Source organism: Loxodonta africana, chromosome 9, assembly GCF_030014295.1.
Source record: "Loxodonta africana isolate mLoxAfr1 chromosome 9, mLoxAfr1.hap2, whole genome shotgun sequence".
Taxonomy (NCBI): Eukaryota; Metazoa; Chordata; class Mammalia; order Proboscidea; family Elephantidae; genus Loxodonta; species Loxodonta africana.
This window is the reverse complement of record NC_087350.1, coordinates 30,426,665-30,446,118: the sequence shown is the minus strand read 5'-3', so window position 1 is coordinate 30,446,118 and position 19,454 is coordinate 30,426,665. Positions and strand designations below refer to the sequence as shown.

At 43.1% G+C, this 19,454-nt stretch overlaps 1 protein-coding gene across 8 annotated transcripts in view; it reads left to right on the top strand.

Annotated features, from left to right (window-relative positions):
* The first annotated feature begins 1,185 nt into the window (after positions 1-1,185).
* LOC100656101 (transducin-like enhancer protein 4) overlaps positions 1,186-19,454 on the top strand; it is a 162,763-nt gene continuing 144,494 nt past the window's right edge. For 4 of the 8 annotated variants that reach the window (XM_064291201.1, XM_064291200.1, XM_064291199.1 and 1 more), the window contains exons 1-4: positions 1,186-1,393; positions 2,229-2,326; positions 3,448-3,511; positions 4,704-4,748. In XM_064291201.1, coding sequence (XP_064147271.1) covers positions 1,349-1,393; positions 2,229-2,326; positions 3,448-3,511; positions 4,704-4,748 — 252 coding nt within the window. In that variant the 5' untranslated portion in view covers positions 1,186-1,348. Of the gene's footprint in view, positions 1,394-1,847; positions 1,929-2,228; positions 2,327-3,447; positions 3,512-4,703; positions 4,749-19,454 lie in introns of those variants that run through there. The other 4 variants (XM_023544732.2, XM_010587494.3, XM_010587493.3 and 1 more) reach the window with 2 other exon arrangements.

Sequence of the window (19,454 nt, the reverse complement as noted above, 5' to 3'; positions counted from 1 at the left end):
TACTTTGATTGACAGCTGAACAAATGTTTCCCTGGTTCGAAAGCTCGCGCTAAGGAACATGAGCCAGGACGAAGCTCCGCCTTGGGCGGGCCATCTCCGCCCCGCCTCTGCCAACCCCATCCCTTTCTGTTCATTGGTTGAAGCCGCAGGCGACGCCCGGCCCCCACGTGGGTTTCATCCCGGCCGGCTCCTCCCCTCCGGCTCGCCATTTGTCAGCAGTGAAATGATGGGCAGTAACACAGAACGGCGATTAATGTTCAGCCATCTCTGATTGGTTGCTGGAGATGCCGGCCGTGTCGGGGGTGGGCGGAGCGCTTGGAGAGCGCCCCAGAGCGGTCGCGTGGCCGGCCGGTGATTGTAGTCAATCTGGCCGGATCCTCAGCCTTAGTCGCCGTGGGTGGACTACATCTCCCGGGATGCTCCGCGATCCCTCACGGACGATTGTGAATATGTATCAGAATGTTAATGATTAGCTGCTGCTAAATTTGGTCAAAGAAGTCACCTACACAGAGCGTGTTGTTAGAGCTGTTCTGAGCGGGTGTTTGGCTGTTGGCTGCTGTCTTCCCCCCTCTCTCACACACTTGTATATTATTTTGAGGTGGTGTTCGCAGAGTTTGAAAGGAGAGAGAATTAAAAAAAAAAAAAAGCCGCAAGCGTTTCACTCTTTTATTTTTATAATCCCCTTCAATTTGGGGTTAAGAAAAAAAAAAAAAGACAAGAAAACAGGAAGGAAGAAAAATAAGGAAATGAGATGTGGTAAAAGAAGCTAAAAGGTGCCTTTTAAAAGATCGTTGCTGTGAAGTGAAAAAAATCTCCAGAGAAACTAAAAAGCACCGGCGAGACCTCTTCGAACCAAAGGAGTGTTTGCTTTTAGGAAAGAAGAGATCTTTCATTCGGAGGAATAACAACCAATTAAAAGACAAATAAAAAAAAGTTTGGAGTGGGGCGCAGAGCGAGCGAGCGATTGAACGGCGCTGCCGGCGGGCAGTCGGGCGCGGAGCTCGCACTTTCCCGGCCGAGCTGAGCGGCGGGGCTGTGGCGCTGGGCTCGGCGGACGCGCCTCGGCGAAGCGAACATCGGAGCGTTGCCGCGGGAGACGCGCGCCGGACAATGCCCGCGGCGGGCCAGTGACGCCCGCGGGGAATGCGGAGCGGCCCGGCCACCGGGATCCAGCCGCTGCCGCCGCGCGTTCCTCCCGCCCGCGTCACGCAAGACCCGGCGGGGGCCGCGACTACCCGAGCCGCCCCTCGGACCCGGCCGGCCGCCTCCGCCGCCGCCTCCTCTTCGGGACCATTAAAGCCAATGAGCCGCGCGCCTCTGGCCAGAGCAGCCAACTAAATCGGTTTGGATGATTCGCGACCTGAGCAAGATGTACCCGCAGACCAGACACCCGGTGAGTGCGGGCGGCGGGGCGCGGGCTCGCCCGGCGCCCGGGGATTCCCTGCGTCGCCCCCCTGTGTGCTTAGTTGTGTTTTGGCCGGAGGGGCGTGGAGTGCGGCCCGCAATCCGCGCGCGGCTCTGGGAGCTGCCCGCCTGCCATCCCCCGCCTCGGCGCGGTGCCACTCTCGGAGAGGGGGTGCGGAGAGGCAATTGAGTTGTAGCCATTTTCTTATTGTTGTCTTTGAAGCCCCTGGAAGCCGCGCGGAGTCGTTCGCCATCCCCTCGCCGCGACTCCGGGGTGGGGGGGGGGCGGAGAGCGAGCGATGAAGGAGGCGCGACTCCGCGCCCGGGCGGGGAGGGCGCCCTCGGCGGCGGCGCGGCTGGCCCGGCGGCGGCTCCGGAGTGCCGACCCCTGGGGGCGGGCGAGCGAGGGAGCCCGGGAGGGTTGCGTCTGCGTCCCGTCTGCGCCACCACCCCCTCCCGCCCCTGCCTGACCGCGGCCCGACGACATGGCGCGAGTCCCCTCGACGGGCCAGTTTCGATTCCGGGTGCGGAGGGAGTGGGTGCGGTGCAACGGTGCTGTTGGCGAGGGAGGGAACGGGGTCTCGAACCTGCGGGGTCGGGGGTGCGCGGGGCCAGGGACGAGAGGACGCGGGCCACTCCGCAGTCAGCTCTTGCCCAGGCTCTTGGATGAGAGAAGTGGGTGGGAGAAGAGTTTTAATCGCCCTTTTGCTGCCGGTGCGACGACCCCCCCCTCAAACCCTAATGCTAGCGCCGCGTGGTGGGTTTTCTCCAGCTCCTTGCTTTGCCTGTGATGTGGGCTAATTAAATATTTTATTGTTCTTTAGGCACCGCATCAGCCTGCACAACCTTTTAAATTTACGATTTCCGAGTCCTGTGATCGGATTAAGGAAGAGTTTCAGTTTTTACAGGCTCAATACCACAGGTAATGATATTGACTTTAGCTGATCCTTCTGTTTGCTTAGCTCTTGTCTCCTCCGCCCCCCCAAGACACTCAAACACACACAAACATCCCCCCCCCCTCTTATTTTTGGCCACCAGAAAGGCGTTATTACTATTTTTTCTTGCAGGCAGGAAGGGCAAGTAAAGGCCTCTTTTCCTTCAGGCAGGTGTAAAGAAATTAAAGATTTCTTCTGTAAATTAAAAAAAAAAGGCGAGGCAGAACAATCGAAACTAGGGGAGACTTGGAAAACGCTGAGACCAAAACTTTCGGTATTGATTTATTAGGGCTAGGAGAATGGAAGGTTACGAAGATTGAGGGGCCTTTTGACTTCCTTGGTTCTTTATTACCCTGGGGTTGATTCCTTCTCACTTCTCTCTGCCGTTCCACTGGAATACCAAGAGCCAAGAGCCTTGGAAAGTCCTGAGTGAGCGAGTTCATTACTTTTTTGCTGAAAAAAATGTTTTGTTTTAGAGGAGGTCATTAGAGTGATTTTCAAACATTTTTATTTTGCCAGCTTTTAATGATGTATAACTGGTATTTCGAAAATGCAAGAACCAAAAAAACCACTGAACCCAATCTACACTTTGCCCCTGGGTGGTGGTATTCAACTTGTCTTTGTGTTTTGGTGGGAAGAAATAAGACATCATTCATAAGATATGCTTGATTCATATTTTTATTAATCTGTTCGTGGAACATTAAAGAAAAAACTCCATTGTGACATTCTGGGGGACTGACTTGTGCTTGAATATGTAAATGTTATTGATGTTTATTTTCCTTGTTTTTTGTTTCCTTTAGTGAGTTTAGCGAGTATGCATTTCTGGATGAGGTTCTAGAATTAAATTTGCTAAAAGGGCTTTTTTTTTTTTATATATCTTAAAAAAACAAACAAAAAAAAGAACCCCCATTTGATCTTTATTGAAAGAACAAGTCTACGCTGGCTCTAATCACCTGTTTCTCTCCCTTCCTTCAATAATGAGGGTGGTTTTCAAGATTGTTGATTCGGTGTTTGTAGGTGATGATTTAGAGACGGGCTTGTGTACTTAGATTTGAAGGATGTAAGTCAAGTTCTGCGTTGTACTTAGATTTCATTGTGTCTTCAACAGCTTGAAGCTGGAATGTGAGAAACTCGCCAGTGAGAAGACAGAGATGCAGCGGCATTATGTCATGGTAAGAAAACTGTGTCAGATTCAAAGTGCTTATTAGTTTAAGATACCAAAAGCTAGAATATGTTCAAATTGCTGGAGGCTGCAGGATAGATCATAGTTGTGGTGCCATTGTAGTTGAGGTTGTGGGAATGTGTCCATTAGCAACCTGTAATTCTAAGATGTTATAACTTGCCTTTGGCAAGCACCTTTGATTTGAATTCTCAAAAAGTTCAGCTGCGTGGGGTATAATTTTCTGTGCTTTGTTTTCATAGATAGAAACAGCAACAACGGAAAAAACCTGATTTATGTTTTGTTTAGAGTCACAGCAAAATGTTTCTGTTAGTGGTTTTCTTTGTTGTTTTATTGCTCTTGCTCCAAATAGTTTTAACCAGTTTTTTTTGTATACCGTTAAGGTTTTAATGTGCTTTGATACTTTCAAAGAATGATGGATAAGAATAGATAACAGACCCCTTTTCAGATTTTTTTTTCATTCTTTATGTTACTATTGGGTGTGTATGTGTGTGCATTTTCACTTTTTATAGGATTGGTTTGAGGAGTGTTGTGGTGTCTAGGATAACTGATTGGCTCTGCCAGAATTTCTATAAAGCCAGTTGTACTACATGTTCAAAAAAAAAATCAGTTCTGCTTTTTCAGAAGTATTACCAAGCATATTTGTATGATTGTTTGTAAAGGCTACTGAGTAACTTACTCATCTCCTATCAAGCTTTTTTCCTTTGAATGTGTGAATGTGATCAATACACTGAAAATGAAAAACTGAAACTCTTAAGTAGCAGCAGCCTCTGAATAGTTTTTTCAAAACATCAGCATTGGTACGAGAAGCGTTTTTGCCATTAACTTGACCACTTGTATGTTTTGCCTGGGAGTTACTGTCCATATGGTACTGAATTTTCATTGGGCTTTTTGATTCATCCGTTTATGATGTAAAAATATAACCGGAGATGTTAAGAATGCTGTGTTTGCACTTAATTTTTCAGTTTTGTGAGTTAGTGAGTTATTCTTTTACAATCCGTGTCTTAAGGTGGCTTCTAGTTTATTAGGCTAAAGATAGTGGTTGGTGTTTCCTTGATTTAGAGGCATAGGTGTTAGGGATGTTTGGGCTTAGGTGAGGCTTTTATTTTATTTTGGGGCATTTTGAACAAGCTTAGGTTGCTTGATGAAAGGCACTAATGTAATTGCTTTTCCTTCTTTGACAGTATTACGAAATGTCCTATGGGTTGAATATAGAAATGCATAAGCAGGTAAGTTATTTTATTTATAACCATTTTAAGTGACAGTTGGTAATACTGCGTACTGAAAAAAAAAAGAATTGTATGTTTTGTAAATTTGCATGCTTTTGTGGCTGCCTGTATTTTAAAAAACTAGATAGAATGCTGTTTTTCGTGTGTGGCTCCCCGTCTTTGTTGTATATTATCCTGATTTTAATTGTTTAAAAATGTGATTAAAAATGTCTGAATGCATGCTGATCTTGTATACACTTTCAAAATCAGGATTCTAAATTGGAAAATATGTCATTTTTCTTTGGAAGGAGTTACCTTACATACTTTGGGCATTGCAAACTTGTTTTAGGGAAGAGCTTTTCTTGGAAAATGTTAAAAAATAAAGCTAAATTGTGTGGAGCCTTTTAGTTGGCTCAGTGTGAAAGAATGGATAGAGGGTGAGCTGGGGAAGATCAAAATGAAGTCTGTGGAGCTACAAAAGAGATTGATGTAAAATCCTTGTTCCGGTCCCCCGAGGCTACTTAGTTGGGTCTTAGCAGGAGCTGTAACAGTTACTTCCAAAATTTGTGCAGAGTAAATGAGCCTGATAGAAGGATGTGATGAGGTTCAACACTGGGTCTTAGAATCTAGCAATTAGTTCAGCCAAAAAGAAAAAAAAAAAGGTAATGATTACTCAGAAAGTGCTGACCCAAACAGCCTTTTTTTGCAGGAGACTGAATAGAAAGGTTTGGCTTAAGTGTCCTGGACAGGAACTAGCGTATGCATATATGTATGCAGCGTATATGTGTGTACCCATACCTGTGCGTACATGTTGAATATTGTTTGGTAATGATAATTCTCTTGGAAGCGTTTATTTTTAGTGATCTAGTAATAGCGCTTTAAGTTTCATTAACCGTTTCAGAATAGTGTGTATACGTTTGCTTGCTGGGAAAAGACGAGATAAATTTGATGCTTTTCGTCTCTTATTTAAGTTCAAGGTGGATGTCATTACCTCCTAAGTTTAGAAAATATGAAATGACCACATTATTAGGCTCTTACTCTTTATGGATTCTGTTTTCGGCATGGTTGTTCACCACATGCTCAGAACGCAGTCAGTAAGTCTTTAAATGACTGTTAAACAGTAAAAGCAATCAGATGGACGGTATTTGAAAACAAAATGAGGAAAATCCAGTCATTAACTTAAACTGAGGTCTTTTATTTCAGATACTGTTTTATTTCATGTACTACTTGGTTATGTCAAGATGAGTATTACAATATAGTTTGAATGCTGCGTGTTGAAATTAAATTCTTACTTTGGCATCTTCACAGTTTCTGTTTAGATTAGTAATATAAACATTTGCTTAAACAAAGTCCGCTCAAGTTATGGGTGGGCGCCCCTTAGCTTTACCTTACGGGAATAAATTACATGAGAGATATTGTTTGTTAATGACCCTCATTATATTTCATTTTAGGCCTGGATCTTGTACATGGCTTTTTTTGCCCTCTGTCCCCCCCTCCGCCATAAGTAGTGTCTTTTCAAAGATTAGGCCAGATGGTTAACATCCCTTTATTTCTCCTTCTGTATCTCGTTTACCTTAACCACTTGTTTCCAGGTTTTCTTATACCACTTACATTTCTGAGAGGTACATAGCTTGTATTTGGCTGAATGTATTTTATTTTTTGGTATGTGAGATCCTTTAATTTTACATGTTTTATGCCTCTGTGATTCTGTCATCTTGTCCAGCTGGCCTCAAATGCCATGCATTTAAAATTGAGAATGGAGTAAATTCCCCCCCCCTTTCTTTTTCCTCTTGCTTTTAAATTCAATCATATCGAGAATCCTGAGGGCAGTTTATCACATTATGAAATACAGACAGCCCTGCAAACCACCTACTTATTATATTTTCTTTCTTTCCCCCCTTAAGCACAGAGGCATATCTGTCTTTATTTGTTTTCCTGGGCAGACAGCCTTGATTCCTCTCAGCCTCTCCTCCAGATGCACTTGCTGGATGCCCTTGTAATGGAAAGCAGCAATAATGCAGGGAAGTTGCCCTGCGGTGTAATTGGGCCTAGTTCTTAAGATCGGGTTAGGCTTATTCACTTATTAGATTTGTGTCTCGAAGGGTTCAAGAGCAGGAGTCCCCAGAGTCCTTGGAAGTACCCCCTAGTAATTGGTGGCCCTGATATTTGAAACCTTTGTGTATTTTTTGGTTAACGCTCCTGTTCTTGGCAGCAGCCAGCCACAGAGTATTCATTTTTAGAGAAATTTTTCATTGGAACAGAAAATGATGGCTGTGATGGAGTCATGACTCTGTGACTTAGCAAATTGATAAGATGAAAGCACAGAGCAGTGACAAACAGGGTGGGGGGGGACCATCCCCCCCCCCTTTTCCTATGATGCTCGTCATCAGTTACCCTTTGTTGCTTCTGATAGAGGACTATAAAGTGAAACCTATGGGGAATTCGTCATTCTGAAATGAAAGCTAATGTAATTAGTACCAATTAAAGTACATTTAGTAAATTGGATTTAATCTTAATTAAGCCTGCATAATGTTGCCAATTTTTAACAATTATGTTTGAGAACATAATTAATTTAAATTTTGGTAACTGAGTAAATAGTATTAGTCTGGTAGAATTAGTTGATTTTTTTTTTTTTTTTAAGGGAACTCAGTAACATGACATGGAATTAGAGCATAAAATATCAATCTAATTTCTGGTCATCTTCAGAAGGATCAATTGGAGCTGAGCAGATGAAGCTGGAACAAACCCCGTAAAGTTAGGGTAGAGAGTTCTAGGCTATAGTATGAATTAATGTTTCTCTGCTGTCTTAAGTTCTAGTGTGAAAGTGAAGATGACAAATGGGACACGGTTAGAAATGTTTTATTGTGATGTCTTCATAATGGAATTTTTTAAAAACTGAAAGAACATTGGCCCTTCTGCCCTAAGGATTTCCCTAAAGTGTGGGGTTGTGTTTTTGGTTTTCGATGGGCCAGTTGGCCCAGGATTTAGTTGCTACTTTTTTTTTGCTGATTGTTCCTCTTTATAAATACAGCGTGGCTTCCCCTAAATGGGTTAGCGATTGTGGGGAGAACGTGATGATGCATGCAGTTAGTAGCATTGCTAAATGCTGCTTGTTCCCATCCTTCACCTGTAGTGCTGTAATTAAAGAGGACCGCCCTGATTTAATCTGGCAGCAGCAGTTACCACTTTAAAAAGTCATGGAGATTAGGAACAAGAGATGCGTGAATTAAATCTATAACCCAGTAGGGATTTTAAAAAGAGATGAATAGACCACATTTTGAAACGGGAGAGAATGAGAAACTCCTGACATGTTCATAGTTAGTATTTTGTAATCCGAAGGCCTTTTTGCTTCAAAAAAAATTTAGGCTACTGTTTGTTTTTTAGAAATCAGAAAATTTTAGTATTCTCGAACACTTAGAATCTAAAAGTGAATACGGCATATTTGTCTATAAATGTTTGTGTTTACATATGTGTGTGTACATTATACGTATGTATATATAGAGAGGTCTTTTTTTTCTTTTTAGTCATGGCAAGAAAACTCCTGTTCCACTTCAAGCCATGTAAATTTTATTACAAGACTTGGGCAACAACCATTTGAGTGCTGCTAAAATATTAATTGAATAGAAATGAAAGGGCCTTGCCAACTGATAGGATATCATAATCATAGCCTCTCTGGTCGATGGTAAATGATGATAAATGACGTTAGGAACCTTTTAGCAAACTGTAATAACTACAAGGAGGGAAGCAGTATGGATTTGCATTGTATCTGATACCCTCTAGTACCAAGTGGATTGCCAATACTGCTTGTTTAGCATTTTCTAAGGGCAATAGGATATTGATTTCTGACTTACAAGGAACAGCTCTATTTTCACCATTGAAAAGTATTGCAGGTTGTTAAGAAGAAATTGACTTGAAGAGGCCGACTGCTGCCCATCATGGAGCAAATAAAGCAAAACTGCCGAAGCATGGTGGAGCAGCGAGACGGGCCCTCAGCAATTTGTTGCTATTAATTTACCATGCTCGACAGCAAATCAATCGGCATCTACTTCATCTGCTGGAGAAAATGCTGTCCAGAGCAGATAAAAGGCTCAGCCTGGTACAGGGAGTAGACTGGATTGGCCAAAAGGAGGCTGCAGTTAATGTGTAAATAAGTGAAATCAAGGCCGCTGTTGCTGAGGAAGCTGTTGTTAATTAGGTTGGTGCTTTTTAGTGAACTATTTTAGAAAGCAGCCCAGAAAGATTTGGAGAGTAAGAAGGGATTTATTGAGGTTGAAGTAATATACGACTGGCATGACATTCCAGCCCTGAGTGTACTTGATTCTAGGATATAATAAATTTATTTGGGGACAGTGCTGGCAGTGGAAGGCAATTTGTTTAAAGTTCTGTTTAGACCATATTTCCCTTAAAATTTTTTTTTTCCTTCTTTGAGTAAAACTAATTTCTTGCACATCTCCTGTCTGATATTGTATATGCTTTCATTTGGAGGAGTAGACGGCGGAGTAGGAGTTTGAATATGTAGGCACAGATATGTCTTTTATATTCTTCCACGGTGATTATTTTTTCAGAAATAAGTGTGATTGAACTCTTATGTAATAATGAAAGTGAACCATTATCAAAGGTGAGGTGGTGCAACTGAAAGTAATTAATAAACCACATCAAATTTCCCTGACAGAACTTTCTTCTGCTCGGTGACTGTGAAGAAACAGTCATCTAGAGGGGATCAACGGCGAGTGATCCGACTGGACTGGGCAATCCTGAAGAGAGATTATGAGTGAAATTTTGATGGCTGTGCAAAAACTCCAGAAAATACATGAAGGAGTGTGTGTGTGGCGGGGGGGGTGAGGGTGAGGGGGTGTTTTTCTTTGTGTGTTTCACTGAAGTTTAAAGCACCTTTTCTAATATAAGATTACCCTCTGATGATACTATATAATAAATATACATATAAAACCCAGTGCCGTTGAGTTGATTCCGACTCATAGCAACCCTACAGGACAGAGTAGAACTGCCCCATAGTTTCCAAGGAGTGCCTGGTGAATTTGAACTGCCGACCCTTTGGTTAGCAGCCATAGCACTTAACCACTACGCCGCCAGGGTTTCCACATATATATATATGTATTTTGTTTTCTTCTCTGGTCTGTCTTATTTGGACATTGTAGGGTAGGGGGGCCAACTTTACTTCTATTTAGTAAATGTAGGTATATATAGATTTTAAATTATATTTTTATATTGTCAGAGGGTCTGGTATTAGGGCAGGTAATACCAGGTGGCAGCAGCTTGGGGCCTTGGACAGGACCCAAACCCCAAAAACCAAACCCGCTGCCATCGAGTCAGTTACGACTCATAGCGACCCTATAGGACCCAATAGGTGTCTTTTTACTTGTTCTAGGACCTGCAGGAGAAGCAAATCTGGAGGACGAAATGTAACCTGTTGGGGGTGGATAGAGATGAATTAGGAGTTTTTTTTCCTGGATAACCTGGGTTCCCCCTAACTTTTACCCTTCTCATATTATACCTTGGGTTCTTAATTTCATTTTTCTTGGTACTATAGGAGAATATTTGTAGATTTTTTTTTTTTTACTTAAAGCAGTGAGTGTCGAGTGGACTTGGCATTTTCTTTCAGTGAACAGTTACTACATATCTGGCATGTGCTTATCACTGATCCAGGCACATTCCCCAAATTCTTTAATTCTTTGTTTCAATGCTAAGAAAGGAGTTACGTCCAATCAAAAGGTGAGTTAACAGGATCATGTGTGCACAAGGTGATACAGCTAGTAAGTTGTGGATCCAGGCCTGACTGTGAATTTTCCCAGGGAAGGTGTCTCCTGGGAGATAAGTCTGCCAGGGGCTGGAGATTTAGCCCCAAGTCATTCCTGGGCTGGAGAGTACCTGAGGGCTGGGAGAGTTTCTGGGTTTGCCTTTGAGTCCCAGAACTTCAGGCTCCTACCCAGAACTCCTGGGGTGTCTAAGGATTCTCCGCAACTCTGCCCTGAGTGCAGCCTGGAGGGCTTGTGCTGGGCTCCCCGCCCAGACTGCTTTCCGTGGGTAAGAGGATGAGAGTAGCCTTTACTTGGATTCTGCTACACAAGGGTCTGGGAGAGCTGCTTGCTTATCAAGATGGAGTTTGCTTCCTCCCTGTCAACCTACTTCTCATTTGTTTATAAACTGGCTCTTCCAATTAACTTTTTATCTTTTCCTTGTGGCTTCTAAAACTATGCCTAAAGACAAGGGGCTGTTTGTTAATCACCATCTTGTGGGTTTTTGAAGGGAGAAGCTGGGAGGGGAAAATGTGATGTTTTGTGGCCTCTTTGTAGTTCAGAAAGAGGTTCTTAGATGCAGGAAATCACACACAACTCAAACTTTTAAATGAAGGCAGATGTTTTGCTTTTTCTGTTGAGACTTTCTTTGCAGCATTCGAACAAAGGAGTATTCCCTTCTCACTGCCCCGCAATCCCTGTGGGATATTGTTTACTTATTTTTTGAGGAGCAGAGTTCTTTCTAGCCTCAGTAGTATCTTTTTGAGCAGGGTTGGACTAATAGCCTAGAGGAATGAGATGCATCCTTAGGTGTTGCTGACAGTTCCATGAAGGAGACAGTACAGGCACCATTGTTCTTCACGTTCTTCATTTCATCTTTTGTAGAATTTTCTTTTTTTTTTCTGCACCATCAACTAGAATAGCTAGAGGAAGCCAGTTGGGAATTAAATGTTACAAGTGTGGGTTTAGAAGTTTGCGTTTATTTATAATGAGAAAAAATTTACAGCCTTTGATGTGACCAGATAGTCTCACTTCAAGAAAGCAAAAATGGATTTGGTGGCTACTGAGAGAGTGGAAGGGATGTGATTTTTAGAAGGGAGGTCTCCCCTCCCTCGTGACCTTCAACAAACTCTCCAGCCCTCTAGCAGTGGCAGCAGAACCAGCGGTCTTGTGGCTGGATTGCCATGTTGGAGAGAAGCAGAAGGCCGCACATTCAGGTGTGGGCAGGTGATCCTTTACCCTGATGATGACCGTTTACAGGTTTTAGGAGTTGTTCAAAGTAAATACACTACAAACAAGAGTTAATGAAATTATTGCTCTGCTTTAAGGGCGAAGGGCCTCAGAAGTTTAGTCAAAAGCAAAGAGTTGTTTTGACTTTGCCTTAGTAACAGCGGTCAGTGGTAGTTGCTTTATGTCAGTAATACAAAGGGATTAGTGGGCATTCGTCAGTGCGAATCTATATACCCGTCTGTTTTCATTGGAACTCGGCCAGCATTTATGCCAAGCTCTCTTGCTTAGTGTTTCAAAACCAAGCCAAAACTTTTCCTCAGAGAGCTGCAGTGTATAACCTGTACTCTATCCAGGGGGGATGGAAGGGTGTGGGGTTTTTAGCTGGATTGTCGAAGAAGCAGAAAAGAAATACTCTGGGACACCCCTTCCTTAGATGTTCTGTTCTGTGACTGGTGGGTCACCTTGTCATTATTTTTGAGGATTTTGCCCAGAGGTGTACTTCAAGATTTGTATTGTGGAGGGCATTTCTGTGTTTTACAGGCAGAAAGGTTAATTGCTCTGCTGGTGCAAACAGCTAGGCCCCATCTACAACCTGGGTTGCCCATGTATGCCTCAGACCCCTGCAGGGACCCGTAGCTGGCAGCAAGTTAGGCAAGTGAGCGAAGGAAGATAGATACTGGCTTTCTGGTCTCTTAGAAAAGAGTTCACTGATCGGGATGATGATGATTTTAATTAGGGTCTTGTTCTTTACTGTTGTCTAATTATGTATTCTCCCTCTGAGAGTCATGGCTTATTTTTGGTTAAAGGATTTGAAAATGCAAGGAGATAAAACCAGAAAGAAGAGTAGTAGTAGAAATAATAAGCAATGGTACTCTTTAACGCCTTTCTTTACAGAGAGCTTAAGGCATTTTATGTGTTCTCTTTAATCTCCCTGATGTTCCTGTAAAGCAGGTAGCAAGCTCGGATCCATGTATTTAAATAGATCCTGTCAGCGAAGTACCCGACAGTTTGCCAAGCAGTGTCATTCCACTGGCCTCCTTTAACAGATGACACTGAGGCTTAAGGGCTTAAGAGACTAGTCCAGTGTCACAGTAAGAGAGGATCAGCATGCGGGTGGGGATACCAGGGTTCACAGAGGTCGGCTAACACGCCCGCGCGCCTGAGGTTGCATAGCTACAGGCGCTGGCAGAAGAGGAAATCGTAGGTTTCTTGGCTTCCCTTCCAGGCCTCTTTTACTGACCACAGTTTCCAAACAGCAAGTAATGTGCTTGTTTCTGTGATGCTCTGGGCTTTAAGCAACAAGGGGTGCTACAATGTCATCTCCAGTTAGAGGTCTGATCTTTGCATTTTTGTGAGAGTGTAGGCGTTCCTCTCCTTCCCTCTACCCTTCCAGTGCCCACCCCCTGCCCACAGGATGGCTCAGATCAGCAAATTAAAATAGAAAGCCAAGATCCACTTTTAATAAAGCACTTGATAAAATTTCCTATGTTCCTGAACTATAGGAACACACTAATAGAATCTATAAAACCTGTTGCCATCGAGTAGATTCCGACTCAAAGCGACCCTACAGGACAAAGCAGAACTGCCCCATAGGGTTTCCAAGGAGCACCTGGTAGATTTGAACTCCTGTCCTTTTGGTTAGGAGCCGTAGCACTTAACCACTATGCCACCAGGGTTCCCGTAGTACCTGTGTCACGCACTATACTGGATATATACTTGCTTGTTTGTTATCTGTCCTCTTCCACTAGAATGGAAGCTCCATGAGGACAGGGGCTTTGCCACCTCCAGTGCTGAGAAATGTTCCTGTCACATAGTAGGTGTTCGTGAAACAGTTGGTGAATGAAGGAGTACTTGCATTCAGATTAAGCCAGCCAAGAGCATGTGTAGTTTAATCTTTCTGGGGCATGTTTAGGGTGCCAAACCAAAACCAAACCTGTTGCTGTTCGGTTGATTCCAACTCACAGTGACCCTATGGGACAGAGTAGAACTGCCTTATAGGGTTTCCAAGGAGCGGCTGGTGGATTCAAACTGCTGACCTTTTGGTTAGCAGCTGAGCTCTTAACCATTGTGCTACCAGGCCTCCGATTAGAGTGCAGGGGTAGATAAACAAATGCTGAGCCTCCACACATACTTAGGCCAGTGTTGCCTGCTAATTAAAGGAAGTTTGTGGAAAAATAACACGGGGAAAGGGGAAGTAAGAACAACTGAACTTGGTGAGCCTTTCAGGAGTTGGGGTAAAGTAGAATATATGTATTTTAGCATGTTGAATCTGCCTTTTAAAAGATGAGAACTGGAAACTTTCCTCACTGAATGTAAAATTCAGTTTGGATATCACTCTATCACTAGACATCGTGTATCTGAAGAATTCTTTCAGTGTTACTGGTACTGGTCTGTGTACCTGTGTGAGTGTGGTGGAGATACGGATTTGAACTGTACTCTGGTTTGTTGAGCTAACATCCCTCCAAATCAGTGAAAATTCATGCTTCTGATTCCTTTCAGAACTTGGAAGATATCTTAGTTTTTTTTTAGTGGAGATGGCATGGTGTTGTTGAAAGAGTAATAATCAAAACAGTAAGCAATTTTAGAGAGCTTATGGTACAGGTTGTATTTCATTTATTCTCACAGCAGCCTCATGAGATTATAGTATTATTATGATTTTCATTTTACGTATGAGACTGAGGCCTAGGGAGATTAAATAACTTGCTTGAGATCAGGCAGCCAGTAAAAAATAGATCTTGGGTTTGACTCAAGGTCAGATCACTGGCGTGATAGATGTTTCTGCCATATTCCAAATACTGTGTTTGAAATACTACCGTCAGCCTGCTTCACAACCTCCTGAAAGTACTTGACTGAGTCAGGAGACTCAGTCTAGTTCTAGCATTGCCAGTAGCGAGCTGTGTGATATTGTTGAGTACCTTAACTTCTGAGGACCGTACTTTTCGCAGCTTAAAGTTAGACTGTAAGTGAATTCTGCCATCTCTTTCAGCTCTTTGAATATAAAATTACTAGTTGCCTTTGTTTTGTTGCTTTCTGTGACCCAGTGAACAGTGAACTGATGTCACTTTTCTTAGTGTAAGACAGTTCCTTTTAACACCTGTTATCAGAGTTTTTTTTTTTTGTCGTTGGTTTTTTTAAGTCCAAAATTACCTAATGAAACCAGAAGTAGAAATTTGTATTTCTAAGGTACTTCATGTTTTACAAGGCGCTTTCTTATCCATTGTTTCATTTAAACCCCTAATAATTGTTGACAAACATTCTACCCATCCTGTGGATAAATGAGACTTGGAATGTTAAGTGACAAAGTCACACAGTTGGTAGATGGTTCAGAATTCATGACTCTCTAGGGCCATTGTTCATGCTAGAGTAACGCTGGTGCAGAACTACGACAGCTGTTGTGTACACCGTGGAATGTATCTAAAGTATATGTGTACATGTAAACATTATATATGTGTGTGTACACATATAGACACACACATATGTATGTATAAATACATCCATACACACACCCACACCCCAGTGCTACTTTACAGGTTATATTTTTGTATAAATTTTTATCTAACGTACAGGATACATTTTTGTCCTCCTTTTGGCATATACTAGAATATTTAATCATACAACTTCTGAACTGGTGTGAATTATAACGTGATCCAATCATTTCCCCACCCAAAGATGTGCCAAGAGTACATGTAATAGTTTACTACTTGTTGTGCGATTAGCTCCTGGGATTAATTAGTCTCCTAGAATCTAATGTAGATGTCAGTTTCTCTAGCGAAGGTTTTTACCCCATGACACCGAGAGTAAAGCGTATCTGTAAACAGGCTTACAGTGAGATTGTCTGAAGTCATGGGGTTGCTTGCGTTGTCCTATCAGGTGACTTTTATGTGGAAAAGGTTTGGACTTTTCTGTGTAGTTTCTAAAAGTTAATTAAAAACAAACAAACAAACAAACCCATTGCTGTCAAGTTGATTCCGGCTCATAGCAACACTATAGAACAGGGTAGAACTGCCCCACAGAGTTTCCAAGGAACTGCCGACTTTTTGATTAGCAGCCGTAGCACGTAAGCACTATGCCACTAGTGTTTCCAACAAGTTAATAGTAGGTTCGTAGTAGGTAAAGAAGGGGAGAATGTTTAATCTTGGCCTTTTTGAACTGATGAGTCAAGGGAGCAGTAGAGATCAGGTTCCTTCATTAAAGTGTAAACTCGGAAAGGGAAGGTTGTGTTTGGTTCACTGCTGCACCCCTAGCACCTAAAACAATGCCTGGGACACAGGAGAGTGAACAAGTGAATGAGTGATGGAACAGCTGAAGGAATCGTTTAGTTTTTTCATTTTGTTGCGTTTTCTGCAACACCACCCTACTTGGGGATTGTCAGCCACCTAGGTACAAGTTTTTTTGCTCTCCGAGCTCTTAGGGAAGACTCAGCTTAATGATGAGCAAAAAAGGCCCAGATAGGAATCGGGATGGGAGTTCTCATCCCAGTTCTGCCATAGGTCCTTGAGCTGATGATGGAGCGTTTTTTAAATTTAGGATTGGATTCGTGGCCAGATGACTTACTTCTAAGGTATCTTTCAGCTCTGATATCATATGAGTGAAAAATGACGGCCATGAGCAAAAGGCCCATCCCTAATTTCCCTGCTTGACCGTAGAGGCGTGCCATTTCAGTGTGTTAAGTCAACTCCATGTAAGAGTAAATATGAAAGTTCTGTTTATTTTGTTGGAAGGGCCTCACTTTCAGCAGTGTTAGGTATCGTAGGGGAGACCCTGGGTGGCCCAGACAGTTAAGTACTTGTCTACTAGCTGAAAGGTTGGTGGTTTGAATTTCACCCAGAAGCGCCTCAAAGGCAGACCTGGCAATCTTCTGAAAGATGGAATTTATGAAAACCCTGTCAAGCAGTTTTGCTCTGTATACATGGGGTCTCCATGAGCCAGAATTGGCCACTGACAACAACAACAACAACAACATGTATCGTGGACAGCTAAAAAATTCTAATGTTGGAAATGTTTCATAACCATCTGCTCCGTTGTTGCTTTTTTCCTGAGCATGGCTGCATCTTGTACTTTTCTACACTAAGAGACTGCATGTGGTTACATGTAGTTACAGATTTTTTATATGTATATCTTTGCAGAGTCAGCGATAATAATAACTAATATTTATTGAGCACCTACCCAGGTGGTGGTGTAAGTGCTTCTGGTGTATTATTTCATTTAATTCTTAACCCTTTGAGGAAGGGATCTTATTATCTTCGTTGTGTGTGAGGAAACAAAGATAAAGAGAGGCTAACTGGCCCATGATTTTACAGCTAGTGGATTGCAGACCCAGGCATTCTGGCTTCAGAGCCCATATTCTGTAGCATTCACAGTACTTGGTTGTTGTTAGGTGCAGTCGAGTTGGTTCCAGCTCATAGTGACCCTGTAGGACAGAGTGGAACTGCCCCGTAGGGTTTCCAAGGAGCGGCTAGTGGATTTGAACTGCTGACCTTTCGGTTAGCAGCTGAGCTCTTAACCATGTGCCATCAGGGCTCCAGTATTCGCCTAGTAAGTAACTAGTAAGTAACGTCTTTTAACATGGCAAGCTTTGTTTCTGTTTTTCAGAAATGCAGGTGTGTAGCTGCTTGTTATGTGCTGGTAGGCAGTGAGTTTAAATGTTACAAAGCTAGTGAGTCTCCTTTTGGGTATGTATTTGTGTCACAAAAATAACTTCTGATTTCTGAGATCAGTTAAGTACTTTGCCCCCTAGTCCTTATTGTGAAGGAGGGGGAGGGAAGCAACCTTCTCATGAACTGAAGAGGTTTTTCAACCTTGGTCCATGTTTCCCTGCACCTGCTGCTGGGCTCTGCTTCACTAGCCACATAGCACAGTGGAAGGAGTGCTTGTTGTTTTTTTTTTTTTTAAATCAAGTAGATATAACTTTGTAGATTCAATTTTCATTTTGCAAAATAATTGCTTTCTGTTTTTGTTTTATGACTTTTTATGAGTGTAGCTATTGAGTGGAAAGAAGGATTGCAGGGTATTTTTCAGCCCAGGCTGCAGGACACAGCATGTGGCCATTAACTGCTTTGTTACTCTGCCATGAGCAAGTGTACTAGGTTAGTGGAGGAGTCCGCTCAACTTTTATTGTAGATTCTATTGTGGGCTCATGGCCTGATGAACCACCAGAGGCCTCTGGATATTTTTGTACTTCTGACTATGAAGTTTCTAGGGCAGGCGTAAACCCGTTGCTGTTGAGTTGATTCCGACTCGTAGCAACCCTAAGACAGGTATAGTACCTTCTTTTATAATGACATGCACTGTCCAGAGGACTAAAAAAAGCATTGAGTCCCTGCCTGGGATGAAGGTCGGATGAGGGTCCCTGGCTGAGTTTTAAAGGTTCCACATAGTCCTTGAAATTATGTGCAAAACTGTTTTTTTTTTTTCTCCCCCGTGGGAAAAGAGCCCGTAACACTCATTTATTCAAAGAGGAAACCGAGACCAAAAGGAAAGAGTTTAAGAACTGCTCTAAAGCAATGGCCTCAACCAGGGAGTGGTGACTCCTTCCCCTCAGAGGACATTTGGTGATATATGGAAATATTTCTGGTTGTCACAGCTTGAGGGCACTGCTGGCGTCTAGTGGATAATACCCTACAATGCACAGGACAGCCCCCCAACAAAGGATTATCTGGCCAAAGTGTCAGTAGTGTTGAGGTTGAGAAACTGCTGTGGAGAGAAGAAAATATTGTTATTTCTTGGGCCTTCAGAAGACTGGTGATGGGGGTATGATTACCTTTATGAGTAGAGATAGGCTAAGAATCTACCTTGTTTGGCTTTTCTAGTTAAGTCAGTTTGAGAGACCTCTCCAAACCATACTTGTCTTTCCAGGTTTTCTCCTCCTTCCCCTTGATGATAAGCAAGGTGGGGTGGATGGCCATGGCCTCTTAAGTGGGGAGGGCCTTCCACAGTTGAGTCCAGCTTCTCCCTGGATGCTTGATTCCACGGAAAACATCCAGATCTTTGTGATTCAAAGCAGAACGCTAGCAGAAATCTCTTGCATTAAGGGCTGTTCAATCTGGTTATTCATTAGGGGCTTCAGACTTAGTCCCTTTGTAAGTGTACCAGGTTGGATAGTGTTCCCCCCAAATTGATGGCTTTTCTGGAACTTCAGAATGTGGCCTTATTTGGAAAGCCAAGGAATGCCTGGTGGATTCAAACTGCCGACCTTTCTGGTTGGCAGCTGTAGCTCTTGACCACTGCGCCACCGCAGCTTCTTATTTTGGAGTAGGTTTTTGCACGTGGGATTAAATGAGCATGAGGTCATACTGGAGTAGGGTGGGTCCTTGTATCCTGTGTGAGTGGTATCCTTCTAAGTGGAGGAGAAGAGACACAGAGAAGACGACCTTCCGAAGAAGAGGCAGGGATTGGAGTTGTGCTGCCACAAGCCATGGAACACTTGGGGCTACCAGAAACTGGAAGGGGCAAGGAAGGATTCTCCCCAGGAGGCTTCAGAGAGAGCCTGGCTCTGCCAACACCTTGGTTTCAGAGTCTGGCCTCCAGAACTGTGAGAGAATGAATGTCTGTTGTTTAAGCCATGAAGTTTGTGGTACTTTGTTACAACAGCCCTAGGAAGCTAATAACTAGGCAGTAGTTTTCCAGAAGTGTTATCCTTTTTAGCCTTCCTTTGGCCAGCTGAACATTCTCAGTCATTTCAGCCATTCTGCTGGGACTGTGGTCTAGTTTTTACCAAGATCTATTTTTTTATATGATAGGCCCG